This window comes from Plutella xylostella, chromosome 12 (assembly GCF_932276165.1).
Source record: "Plutella xylostella chromosome 12, ilPluXylo3.1, whole genome shotgun sequence".
NCBI classification, from domain to species: Eukaryota; Metazoa; Arthropoda; class Insecta; order Lepidoptera; family Plutellidae; genus Plutella; species Plutella xylostella.
The window spans coordinates 6,704,439-6,718,948 of record NC_063992.1 but is presented as its reverse complement, the minus strand read 5'-3'; the positions used below and the strand labels follow the sequence as shown (position 1 = coordinate 6,718,948).

At 41.4% G+C, this 14,510-nt stretch overlaps 1 protein-coding gene across 3 annotated transcripts in view; it reads right to left on the bottom strand.

Moving 5' to 3' along the window:
• Positions 1-2,202: 2,202 nt before the first annotated feature.
• LOC105383292 overlaps positions 2,203-14,510 on the bottom strand; it is a 77,016-nt gene continuing 64,708 nt past the window's right edge. For 2 of the 3 annotated variants that reach the window (XM_038119437.2, XM_038119439.2), the window contains exons 2-7: positions 8,528-8,656; positions 6,680-6,874; positions 5,968-6,450; positions 4,504-4,602; positions 3,882-4,313; positions 2,203-2,799 (exon numbers count right to left, since the gene is read on the bottom strand). In XM_038119437.2, the coding sequence (XP_037975365.2) occupies positions 2,305-2,799; positions 3,882-4,313; positions 4,504-4,602; positions 5,968-6,450; positions 6,680-6,874; positions 8,528-8,656 (1,833 nt within the window). In that variant the 3' untranslated portion in view covers positions 2,203-2,304. The remainder of the gene's footprint in view (positions 2,800-3,881; positions 4,314-4,503; positions 4,603-5,967; positions 6,451-6,679; positions 6,875-8,527; positions 8,657-14,510) is intronic. The other variant, XM_038119438.2, reaches the window with a different exon arrangement.

Sequence of the window (14,510 nt, the reverse complement as noted above, 5' to 3'; positions counted from 1 at the left end):
TTTATAAATACTTAATTAAAAGTTATATTATTTTAGTTAACTTTATTTCTAATAGTAGTAATGCTATTGAATAAAAGATAACACTTCTTATAATTGGCAAGACCAAAGTTAAATGTTTTTCGCGTATTTACGGATAATGTTGACAAGATGTTTCGATTCAATGAATTAGATGGACCCCCCCTTTGGAGATAAAGCATCCTATATCCGTTTAGTTTGTAATGTACTTATATTTACTTTACTTCAATTTTGTTATTATTATAGAATTTGTTATTCTGAATTGTTTTTTGTTATAATTAATTAAAAGTACCTACCTATGAGGTAAGCTTTTAGCATTTTAGTGTTTCACCATTCCTTACAATATTTTTCACTGTACTTATTATTACACATTCCGTGACTTCTTAAAGCAATAAAACGTACATTACTTATGGTACCAGGCTATGAAAGGAAGGCATTAACTCGGTTACCTATGTGCGAATCACAAGTGCTGTGTCGACTCAAGTCGCTTAACTCGATAGCAATTTGTATGACATCGTGATCCACCCCTTTGCAACGATTACATTGCGTATCGTCAACTGTCACTGTCAAAATGTGAGGCAAATTCGTTAGTTCCAAAAATGTGTTCTTTTGCCTTATGTTTGGTAATAACGTAAGAATCTAATAAAACCATTGACAAAGGAATAAAGAGAGGACATGGCATATCCACGAAAAAAATGCGCCTACCTAAACTTTGGTTTCAATTAAAATGGCGGCTTTTTTCTTGAAAAATGTAAACAAACAAATTGTTTGACAGCTGAAGTACCTTGTGTTTGGATGTCAATCAACATGGCGACCGGTCGCAATGTTGTAATTTTAGGCTAAGACAAAACTACTGTTGTCCTTTTTTACTTAGGATAACACCAATAAGTTAAAAAGAGACGACGATATATTTTTAAGTACCGATTTTTAAGCCAGGTCCTCTCTTTATTCCTTTGTCATTGAATAAAACGCATCCTATTGAATATGATCGCACTGCTGATATCGGTGAAATATCTAAGGTGGTTTAGCTTACTTAACTAATATGATATTTCGGTATTATATCTGTGTTTCGGTAATAAATTAAATAACAATTTTATATTGATATGAACAATTTATTTGAATAGTTTGTATATAATGATATGATTTCTGTACAACTTTACACAAAATCATCAACTAGATTCAAGTCAACTAGATTATTGTATGAGTATCTTAAATTTAGATAGGTAGTGGCTTAATAATTTACATTATTAAAAGTGAATGAAGTCTGTACAGAGGATCAAAATTCTAATTATACAATTCTTAGTTTAAATATATTTAATGGAACCTAATTTACAATAAAATACAGTCATAAAATTACAGAATTGGAATATTATCATATACTAATAGTTAAACTTACAATTGAAAGGCAAATATGTATTCACAACATAATGACTTATAAATTAAGTATAATGGTGACATTCATTCATACATGTACTAGGGAGAAATAATAATTCATTGCCTAAAAGGTTTTCCCTAATATTGGTATAGTGTATTACTATTTATAATAAAAATCAGTCTCCTACTATTTGTTATCAAGCTCCGCCAAATATAAAGTTATTTTCTAAACGAAATAGGCAGTAATGGAGTCACTTTAGGACGAGTTATTGCCGTTGGACGATCAGGGACAGTTCCACAAGACCAGTGACGTAAACATTTATGAACTACCGTGTGAACCATTTATATAATTTCTAGCTATCGTAGACGCATCCCTTCAATCATATCGACTTCAAGCACATAATGTTTCACAGCCTTACTACAGTCGTTCTCAGCTTTCTTTCTCTTTAGTCAAATAATATAGCTTTTATGCGGAAAGGAATGATCAATTGTTTTCTGTTATAATTAAGTTATGTTAATTAAATACTAAAAAAACAATAGCTTATTCACACATACCGAATCTTCGAATACATAAAAAACAAGGAAAATTAACGGAATAACTCATTATTCTGAATAGCTTAATTCCATTAGACAAGTAGGTAAATTTTATTTAATACATTATTAAACATTGGCAAAATCAATGATAAGTAAAATAAATACAAGTAAAGTGTGATTCACTACTAGACGATCACTTACACATTTGAGTAAGCAATTTTCTAATTTAGCCTCACATAAACTCCAAGTTACATAAGACGTAAAGTTGAGAACCACACGACATAAAACTCTTATCACACATTTTCCCAAACACTAACAGCACCACCCTTTTGACCGAAACATTTCATGTTTTGTCACTAAACAGAGCCACAACATGCGAATTTAAATAGCCAGGGAATCGTGGTCATACAATTGAGCGGGCTTCGCACAGTCGTCGGCGTCTAAATGCTCCCCATACTTCATGCTTTCGAAATACTTCTGAGGCCTTCCGTTCCACAGCGAGTCTTCACTATACTGCTTGCTGTCGCCGTGTGAGTTGAGCGATTTGAGTGTCTTGACGTCTATAGAGTTGGCGTCTTCGTAGAGGATGGACTTGGACAGTTCGAGGGCGAGGTTCTGGGGGCTGTCGTATTGTTGGAAAGCGAGGTCGGCGGGCAGCGGGCGCGCGCGCGGGGGTGGTAGCGGGTGGTCCGTGAGGCGGTGGTCCAGCAGGCGCGGGCCCAGCAGCCGGTGGTCCAGCAGGCGGTCCGTCCGCGCCAGGTACTCAGAAATCAGCTCGGTCTCGGACTCGCGCCGCGTGGTCACGAAGTTGAGCGAGTCGTGGTAGGAGGCGCCGCCGCCGTTCTGTTGAGTGTCCGCAGCCGCAGGCCGATGTCTCTGTGGACGTTATGGGACGTTTATTAGTTACTTTTTACAGAGCCTTGATGTAAACTAACTACGATTGCAGCCGTGCATTTTTAGTCGCCTTGCATAGTTAGGTCGATCGTTACGTGGTTGTGCGGAAGTCGTGAAATTTTAAAGTAAGTATATTGAAAGTTAAAGTAGCTCGGTGTTATCATTTTATGCCACTATGTCACAAACATAAATGAACATAAAACAACTCAAAAACACAATAACTCAAAAGTAAATTGATAAAAGTGTTACAAGTCATTATAATTGCTGGTGTTTCTGCTATGTTTACGTGGCATGGAGTAATATTGCAGCATGTTCTGGATTACACTTACCATTCTAATTTAAACAATTTCACACAGTTTAGTAACAATCTTTTCTTATGGTAAACTTTAAAAAGTCACACTATTTTCAATCTAAAGGGCAATCAAAAGTTATCGCTAATTCTATTTTTGGATTATAATTAAACACTTTTGATACAAGAATCGTTTACAGATCACAAACATACAATAACCGGGCATTTACCATGCAGTTATTAACGTTTTAAAAGTTTCATATTAAATTAGTATTCAATTTCCACAATTCCTTAAACGTAACATTAGTCACATCACACTGTTATATTAAATTGGGTTAATCACATGATCCAGAACCTTTAGTCACGCACATGCTTGCAGACTAGCACTGAACAAAGGAAACTACGTGTTAGTCTGAATAAAACTACAAGAAACACAACTGAAAAGTTAAAAACTTAAAAAAAAACAAAACCAAAGCAAACAGAAAATAAACATGAAACAAAAACTTACAATCGACATAATGGCATGATCTAGACGAGGCGGCGGCAGCGGCGGCGGCGGCGCGCTTCACAACCAAAACCGACACATGAGAGAGAGTACATCACGGCATCGTTAATATTAATCACTGAGGGGTGCACAGTATCACACGGTGGGGTTTAAAGGAGGTTTTAGCGACGAGGGGGTATGTTAGTTGGAGCTAGCACTGAGACATCACTATGACGCTGTCTTGTCGTCTTTGAACGTGAACCATGCATTCCAGAAGGAGCGGGACCGCACCTTGTCAGTGTTGGGCGGGCAGCGCACGGGCACGGCCGAGGTCTTCTTGCGCGAGCGCGCAGAGGCGGCGGAGCGCGCGGAGTGGGCGGAGGGCGGCCGCGGCGGCGGCGAGGACGCACTGTCCCTCCGTGCCCGCGCCGCCGCCGCCGCCGTGTGCAGCGGGATGCGCGACGGCCGGCGCCGCGGCGTCTCCGAGATCCGGGCTTCTTCATCCGGGATGGTGACGGGCTCCAGGTCGCGCATGCTGTCCCGCTCGCGTTGGCTGCGAGAGTCTCGCATGCTGTCTCTGTCGCGCTGGCTGCGCGAGTGCATGCTGTCTCGCTCGCGCTGGCGGGAGGGGCACTCGGCGTCGCTGGTGGGCGTCCGCTGTCGGCTCTCTAGTTGACGGACTTTGGCTCGCGCGCCCTCCAGCTCTATCGTCTTCTCCTCCAACTGGAATTTTATAGTGTCGTGGTTAGTTGTCAATATAAAAATCACTGAGTACAGAAATTAAATTTCGTTTGCCACCGAGTACAGTGTTCGTTGCCGCCGGTGGTGGGCCTATTGCCTTATTTCAGGCATATGCAAGATCTAGACTAGCCTGGAGTTACGTTCCATATAAAATAGGTATAAAGTTTAGTACCTGAAACCTGAGGTCGTCGTTGTCATCCCGCGATCTCGCCAGTTGCTCTTTCAGCAAGGAATGTTGAGTGGCAGCCTTTTTTAATTGCTCTAACATCACCTGAAAACCATAACGAATTGAAATTATAAATAGGTAGACCATTATTTGTTCAAATGTACAGGGCAAAATTATATTTTATTTCACAACAAAATTATAGGTTGCAAATAGTAACACCCGAGTTAATCGTGATAATCGCGCTGACATTCCAAGGTTGGCGAAGATAATATTATATCTGAGCTACAACTATTTATCAAGAGGAAATGTTTACAGCTCAATTGCAGTCGATCAAACAGTAGGTACGTAGTAGGTACGCATATGCCAAGGTTGATGACGCATTAAAACGTATTTCTTCGATTGGTGACCGACTACGTAATAAAAGTTAACGACACAAGAAATTGACAATAACGATCCCAATGAATTTGAGGAAAAAAATACGTTATTGCAATACATAACGACGACGTATTGTTTGTTCGAAGGTGTCGGGCCGAGAGGTGTTGAAAACGGTTACCAAACGCTGAATAAGTGCACAGCGGCAACCTTCGTTTGGGTCTAATGAAGTTGGACACAGCCCATTAGCTTTTTTCGCGTGTTTTTGACATATTTTTTGCGTTACATCATAGAAGAAAGAAAAGTGTCGGTCGTGGCTCGTTAGCCGCGCGACAGGCGGCAGTTACCTCACTTCTGCAATTAACGAGTTCGACCCACTTTACAGATAAACCACATGGCGTTAGCGACAAAAAGTTTAAATGTGCAATTGGGCGAAATTACATAAATCGGTGAATTTTGTCACCTGTCCACAAAAGTAGGTAAAGTGAACCAACAGTAATGTTTGGCAAAAGAGAATAAAACGGATGTCACCATCAGCATCAGTCGGTCAGATTTGTTCTCAATAAGAAAATTATGGGCAACCTACCTAAAATAGCATCCAACATAAATCATTATAATTTATGGTCACGTAAACATGTCAATCTTCAAAACTTCTGCGAATCGAAGACTGCGATTCCGTAAACATAAAACTTACTTAGAATCAGTTTTCTCTTTTACGGCTTTCCGCAAACTGAATAGGTTAACAGGGCCTTTTATAGGTGCAGCTATTAATTACAAAGTATCATTTGTCACAGCATGGTATCGTTCAAATGCAATTATAATGGGAACTTCGCTTGGCATAGCAATTGGTTTGAAAGCTTCAATTTCAAAATGTTTAGATACCATTATAGCGTATCCGGTGCATCTAATACTCATATTAGCCACGGGAAAATAGAATACGAATTTGTGGATTCGTTGTTCGTTAAGGCTATAACCATTTTCGATTCCATATGAATGAATAATTGAATATATATAAAAGTAACCTGAATTTGTTGATCTGTACCTATTACTTTTTACACGAACACCTAATAGGTACAACATTAACACTAGGACACTCACTTGAGCCTTGACCGTGGAGGTGAGCAGTTGCCGCTGCAGCTCGACGGGATTGCTCTCTTGGAGAATCGCCGCGAACTTGTTCGGGTCTGGCGTGGGCACTCGCGGGGGGCGCGCGGGCGTGGCCAGCACGCGGTCCAGGCGGCCCAGCGGGGTGCGCGGGGAGGGCGGTGCCGCGCGGACCAATAGGGCCGAGGCTTCGAGCTCCGCGGCTCGCTGGAGCAGCTCGTCGCGCTCGCTGCGTAGTCTGCGCGCCTCGCTGCAGGCGCATTCGCTGGCTGACAACACTCGTGCGAAGGACTCCTCGGCGGTGTCGGCGTCGAGCTCCCCCCGCAGCAGCTCCGCCTCGTCCCGCAGCCGCAGCCCCTTGCGCTGGATGACGTCGAGCAGCGCCCACAGCTCGTCCTCGGCCGGCCGCGAGCGCGAGGCGGACGCCGACGAGTGCGCGTCCTTCCCGCACGATGTTTCCGTGCTGAAGCCAGAATCCTGGAATTGGAAGGTTGACGTGATAAGTATGCAGTTTCGAGATCTAACCAAATTTAAACAGGAGAATAGATATTACAGAATACATATCAAGCACATGCTAAAGTGGTAGGTGATCACTGCAGGTCCATGAATGGTCGGAGATTAATGACTATTAATAACATACGCAAGCGAATACGCGTTGTGATAACTCTCAATTCAGGGTCATCCCCAAAAAACATAGGTTTTATACCTGCACAGAGGGCTGCGGCTTGGTCCTTGTGGTGTCGGAGGCGCCGGCGAGCTTGCGGCGCACGCGCACGCCCGGCTCCCAGTCGCGCCGCGCCACCGCCGGCATCGACGGCGCCATCTTGGACCGCAGGTTCGGGAACGTCTCGATGACGAGGTCTCGGAACTCGAGCAGAGCCCCGACCTCATTCTGAAGTTCCTGACGGTAAAGTAGGTGAGTTTTATGGCCAGGTCTCTAGTGACAATATTTGGGCAGACGTTGCTGGTCACGCCACTCAATATGTAGGCTGGGGCTGGATGAAAATCCAAGAACAGAGTGCAGGTAAGAGGTAGGAAGGATTGAAAGAGGCTTGTGGGTAGCCGTAGACGAATGCCTGCTACTTATCATAGTGATAAAACTGTTCAGTTTTACTATATGCATTAGACTATGTAGGTGTGTGCGGATGCAAAACATTACCACCTGACCGTTCCCTTTTTTATTAGTGAAATTATTAAATGTAGTTATGAGGCAAGGCGTTCGTAGAGATTACTTGAAATTGCTTCCATTTATTTGGTAACTAGCGACGTACCGTCAAACGTGCATTATAAGGTTGGCAACATTTTAATTGGACATTTCGCGTAACATCAAAGCATGCAGGTTAACGTGTGTTACACCGGCTGATCCGGTGCTAGGAATGTTAAATGTTAACCAGCCGAGATATGCTGGTGATAACGCATTCAAAGTAAATGTACTTATATTAAATGTTAGACATCGGCATCGCGATTTCATAAAGTTGGATTGCAAAGTCCGAACGCCTTCCACCCATTATCGCCATTAAATTAAATGAAAAACGATTATCAAAATGGATTTTCTGTAACAACTTACTCCGGCTCATTTATCTTAGCAATCTTTGAATCTAATGTTTAATCCTTGATTGCGGGCGTTCACAAGCGGTCATCTAATTTTATGTGCAATTGCAAGTCATTTCACGTATAAAATCTTGCAAAATCAAAGATAAACCTTCTTTCATTATATAACTACTAGTAGTTTTCAACGGGGTTTAAATATCAGAGTAACATTTACAGGTATAACCAGATGGTTATCACGGCAGTCAGCGAAGTGGTATCATCTCAGCAAATTCTCCTTATCATTTTGATAAATCACGTAACTGCGCCAGATCTCCGGCAGTCATTCCTACTTGTATTTCTTAATAGCTACTTATCTTTGATCTGTGAAATATTATCTATGGAAGCAGAAGGTCGTGACCTATTACATCTAATCGGTGCATTAAAATATAATGGCAGATATCTTTGTTATAATTTAGAGATTCAAGCACTCTCAATTAGTGACTGGCTATTTTATTACGCGTTACGTTTATTAATTAGCAGATTAATAACATTTGTACGACCGTATCAATCAGTAAGTGAGTACGATTATATTGCCTACTTAACTTTTGCATCCGTTACTATTTAGAACAACTTTATCTGTATATGATTGATGGAAGGGTCAGCTTTCGTTCTAATTTATTACATGTCCGTATCCATTCCGTGTAATCTAACTTTCAAGAGAGAACTACTTCGCTACCGATAAATAATTCAACATTAAATTTAGTGTTGCCTGATTTATAGCTACTAAATTAAATAGCCCATAATATATGAATGCCCTACAAAATTTGGTTTTAAGATTGAAGGTGCTGCGTTTATACTTCATTTATTTATTTTGTGAGGTTCATCAAATTTAAACCGTCACCATACCTCCATACCTGCCATTGCTTAGGGATCCCACAATAAGGATATACCTACATAACACTATTACCCTTCCTCATAGCGTGATGAAACTTTTTCCATTATAAAATTAATAAATAGGACTGACCTGTAGCGCGACGAGCGACTTAGCCTGCTCCGAGATGAGGTAGTGGAAGGGTCCCGGCGGCGAGCGCAGCTGCATGCACTCCATGCCAGACCCGCCGGAGCCGCCGCTCGCGCTGTCCGCACCGCCCGTCTGGAAATAAACAGACAAATGCACTTTAATATCATGGAGTGTAGGGTAATAAAGCTTGTTGGCAGACCTGGACTAGGGTTTGTTGTCATGGTGATAGAATTGGGCAGTCGAATTAGCGACAGTCTGATTAAGTTGAAAATATAGTAATATTGCTCATAGAATAACATGAACACAACTTCTTGTCCCGAATTTCCCACGGGAAAACTGTTTAAGGCGAAGCGACGCTCGCTTAACCTCAGACTACTGGCTGACTTCAGTTATATTGGTTATGTCTAAATAAGTACAGAAGGATTTGCACATATCCCTATTCAATATATTATTGTGATAAATGTGAACGTAATTCATAGATAATTATGGCTTTAAAATTACATTTACGTACTAAGTAATTGCCCATTAGAGTTATTAGTCATGGTTGTGCAATAGGATTCGGTGGATTGTAGGTGTGAAGGCTGAATGCAGAATGAAGAAACGATGGAGATAATACCGGATTTATTAGACGGAACGATTAAATTACTTAATGACAACTCTATATCTAGAAGAGCTTAAGATTCTGCACTTCCGTAACTATCGTAGCATAATCATCGTTTTTTGTTGCCTTTTTCTAAAGAAGTTTTATGCAACTTAAATGTTTATTGAGTCGATATAATTAATATGTATAATTATGTAGACGTGGAGGTGGATGGGTACGGTTTGAGTATTAAATTTTGTCTGTGTGAAGACTTCCCTCATGCACGTCTCTGTGCCGACGATAATGATTGTTTTCTGGATTGGAATTATAAATATAGCTAAACCAACATTAGCTTAGCAAACCCCAGTAGGTCGAAATACATAGGTAGGTACAAAAATGTCGTCGGGTGCAGTAGCGTAAAATTATGCCGCGCTCGGCTGCGCACGCGCCGCCACCCCACCAACCATTGTGCGTTATGTTTTGCAACGTTCTTCACTATTCATTCAATTTAACCAGTCCTCATGGCTACACTATAATAAGCCCTGTTTATAATAACATAAGAATCACGGCAAGATCCACGGCAAACGGAAAGTCCAGCCCTAAAATTATATTCGTTAACCACGCATGTTAGTATTAACAAAGACGGATACGATTACGTGTACGAACACAAAACACAATTTGTTTGAGTTTAAATAAAAGGATTCATACATAGATCAGGAAGCTCATAAAGTTAAGACTTTATACGGTATTCGATTGGTCGTAACGAGAAAAGAATCGATGACAAAATGGCATTTGCTTATGCTAATCTTACAGCTTTTGTAGCTAACAATTTCCATCTCTAATAGAAGCGACTCTAAAATGGCACGATTAGTCCATAAAATCAGCAAGTATGGCTTCAATTTCCTTCTAGCATAAATGACCTGGCAATTATGTACATTCTATTTGGGAAATCATTTAGCAGCTTCGTTTTTAATGATGACTTCAAAAAAGGTATCCGATTTTAGTTTGTATATATATAGAATCTCCTCTCGCGCGTGCGTTCCACTGTGTTCGGACGTGTATCTCGTAATTTCCATAAATCTCATTAAAATTAAAACTTAAGCAAGCTAAAATATTCATTTACTCGCTGACTTTAAATCTATAATCATTTGGCATCCATCGCAAGTGACATACATCTTTTCGTCACACTCCCGATCGCGTGTGAAAGAGTCGGAGATACCTTGCAGCTCTGTCGCCGATATCGCGGGCCTGTTTCCTGTACCACGCAATAATCGTCAACTATTCAACGAGCGGTAAGAAACTCTGTGCGCTATCCAACGATGCTTCGGTCACCAAAAACAGCTGAATCCTCCAGATCCTCTTCATACCCGGATATATCGCAACTACCGGAGGACGGTAAAGCCATAAAAACAAGGAAGCGGAAGCAGCCAGAAGCGGATTCAGAAATGGCAAGTACATTAAAATGTCTGATGGATAAAATGGATATAATGAATAAAAGTATAACAGATGTCATACAAGTCGAGCTTAGAAACCTATCTAGTACCACTTCCGATATTAAAACAGAACTTAACATCCTACGTACTGAAAATGCCATACCGTTTCCATTGATAGCAGCAATGGAAACGGTACACCGCGAAACTAACACGGTTTTAACCGATATGCAACACTCGCTGGAGTTTACCTCCGAACGCGTCGATAAAATACAGGAGCGGGTAGATTTAGTTGAGACTCGAATGAAACGTGGAGAACCCCTGCAGCAAGATGTGGCTAAGCTGGAGATGGAGCTAAAAACAATGCATCTGGAACTTGAAAAGAATAATCAGAGGGACAGGTTGTGCAACCTAGAAATAACCGGTCTTCCCGAATCTAGATCTGAAAATCTGCTCCAAATTCTGATTAATGTGGCAAAGTACTCAGATGTTACATTAACTGCAGCCGACATCGATCACGTGAACCGCGTGCAGCCACAGCGCGCCGTAGCGGGCCGGCCGCGCGCTGTTGTTGCCAAGTTGCGTAACCGCATTCAAAAGGACAACATCCTAGCAGGCATAAAAAAGAAGCGTGGTATCACAACTACCGACATTCAGGTCCCAGGGGATCAGAAACCGCTATACATAAACGAGCACCTGACACCGTTCAATAAAACCCTGTTGAAAACATGCAAAGATTTTGCCGCAAAAAACTTAGTCCAGTATGTATGGGTAAGAAACTGCCGCATACTTATGCGAAAAAACGACAAGTCTCCCCCTATACATATCATGACGGAAGAAGACCTCAAGAAACTTCAATGCTAGATATTATAATATTATATTATAATTGTAATACCTACCACTTATTATCGCTAACTGTTAAATGTACCCTGCATATTATACAACCTCCTCGCTCTCAACATATTTTTGTAATCATACCTAATCATTTAATCTTTCTGATAAAACACTACACATTAAAAACTATAAGTACCTACTATAACATTATTTATTTACACAATACTTACTTCACTAATAAAACATTAGCACCTATGTCAATTGTCATGCCTACCTACCTACATCAGCTGGGCTGTGCCCTTATCATGTCTTTATACTGTACCTATTTGTATTGTTTGTATTTGTCTACATTGAAATATTAAAAATACCTCAACAAATGGCTCAACAATTTCTTCGTTATATTGCACTCATAACCTACTGTCATAATGTGCGAAAGAATAATAACCGCTACCAGCCTATACTATTAACTACTTTTAACATTACCTATATAAACATAATATATATTATCTACAAAACAGCATCACGTTAAATTATTGTTTTATGCGAGTAACAAAAGAAACACGATTCTTTCAACATAAAACATACCTATATATACACAAATCACAGTATTTTAAATACTTACCTACTTGCTTGTCTTTAACAAAGAATACCATACTGACGATTTTCGTGCTCTCTCTCTCTCTCTCTCAGCCTTCCGTAGTCCACTGTTGGACATAGGCCTCTCCTAACGATCGCCACCCCAAACGGTCACCCGCCATCTGCATCCAGCGGCTTCCCGCTACCTTCCGCAGATCATCAGACCAACGGGTTGGGGGGCGACCGACACGCCGTTTGCCGACACGGGGTCTCCACTCCAGAACCTTTCTACTCCAGCGGTCGTCGGCTCTGCGGGCTACGTGGCCAGCCCATTGCCATTTCAGCGTGCTAATCCTTTTGGCTATGTCGGTAACTTTAGTTCTCCTGCGGATTTCTTCATTACGAATCCTATCTCGCAGGGACACGCCTAACATAGCCCTTTCCATAGCACGCTGAGCAACTCTGAGCTTGTGGATAAGCCCTTTGGTGAAGCACCACGTCTCGGCTCCGTAAGTCATCACTGGCAACACGCACTGATTGAAAACTTTTGTTTTCAGACACTGAGGTATGTTTTCAGTGAAGATGTGTCGTAATTTCCCGAACGCTGCCCATCCGAGTTGGATTCTACGAGCTACCTCTTTATCGAAGTTGGATTTACCTAATCGGATCACTTGTCCTAGGTAGGGATACTGATCAACAACTTCGATGGTGACACCTCCTACAGTTACGGGCGATGATGAAACATGTTCGTTCGACATGACCTTTGTCTTGTCCATGTTCATTTTCAGCCCAACTTGTTTAGAGGCATCATTGAGGTCTGTGAGCATTTCGCCCAACTCCTCCAGCGTTTCCGCCATAATAACTATGTCATCAGCAAATCGTAGATGAGAGATATATTCGCCATTGACGTTAATGCCCAGTCTTTTCCACTCTACAAGCTTAAAAACATCTTCCAGTGCACAGGTGAACAGTTTCGGAGAAATAACATCTCCCTGTCTCACGCCCCTTTGCAACTGGATCGGTTTTGTGCTATGTTCGTGTAATCGAACTGACATTGTGGCAGCATTGTACATACATCTCAACACCTCGATATAGCGATAGTCTATATGGCACCGCTGAAGGGATTGAAGCATCGCCCAGAGCTCAATAGAATCAAAGGCTTTCTCATAGTCCACAAACGCTAGACATAAAGGTAGATTATACTCCTCGGTCTTCTGTATAACCTGCCGAAGAGTGTGTATGTGATCTATGGTACTATAGCCTTTTCGGAACCCGGCTTGTTCGGGTGGCTGGAAGTCGTCGAGTCTTTGCTCGAGACGATTCGTAATAACTCTCGAAAACAGCTTGTACACATGGCTCAGAAGTGCAATGGGTCTATAATTCTTCAATAGGGCTTTGTTGCCTTTCTTGAAGAACAAAGTCACTACACTTCTGCTCCATGCCTCCGGGCTTGTGCCTTCGAGTATGACGGAATTAAACAGCCTCCGAAGTGCTATTAAAATCGGTCTACCGCCGGCTTTCAGAAGTTCTGTCGTTATTCCATCATCTCCCGGAGCTTTGTTGTTTTTTAGCTGTTTGAGAGCTATACTAATCTCGTCTAGACTGACGTCCGGAATATCTTCGGTATAGTGTCGGGTGAGTGGCGCTCGGCTGTCGTGAGCACCGCTGGTAATAGGGTTTTGTGTTGTGGTGTATAACTGTCCGTAGAATCTCTCAATTTCCCCCAGAATTTCGGGCACTGATGAAACGGTGTTGCCAGTGTCGGTCTTCAGTTGGGTCAACAGAGTCTGCCGAACAGATCGATCTCTAGCAAAGACTTTGGAGCCCTTGTTTTGCTCTATTGCGTCTTGAATGCGCTTGCAATTGTAGCGTCTCATATCGCAACGTCTTGCTTTGGCGATCTGTCTGTTTAGACGTCTGTATTCGACCATATCAACTGAAGACTGCAACCTCATTTCTCTCCGTTCTCTTATGAGACTCAGAGTCCCATCTGAGAGTTTTTGAGGTCCTCGGTTGGTTCGGGACGAAAAATATTTCGATCCTACCTCTCGGATCGAAATATTCGTGCTACTAAACTTAAATGCAAATGTATTTCTAGTACTCATAAGATCCACTGTTTTCTTATTAAAATCAGATACACCTACACATTATTATTCGCTTACCATTCTCCGTCAGTACGATCGGTACTGTAGGTATAATGTTTTAACTCACCTCGGCATGCTGATAGCGGCAGTGATGTTACTGGTTGCGTTTACGCTTTTAGTGTTGTCTGTAGGTATTATCGATTCACCAGATATTTCACATAAACTTAAGGCAATTATAAATATATTATACATTTATATTATTATTTATTTGGCACTATTCAGTAATGAGTTTGGGACATGTTTTGATTATGTGAATTTATTAGTGTATCCTTGAATCAACCACAAAGATGACTAATAAACTAAAGATATATTATCAAAATACGCGTGGACTAAGAACTAAATGTATTGAGTTTTATAACAATATCCTCTTATACGACTACGACATTATAGCCATTACTGAAACCTGGTTACACGATAGTATT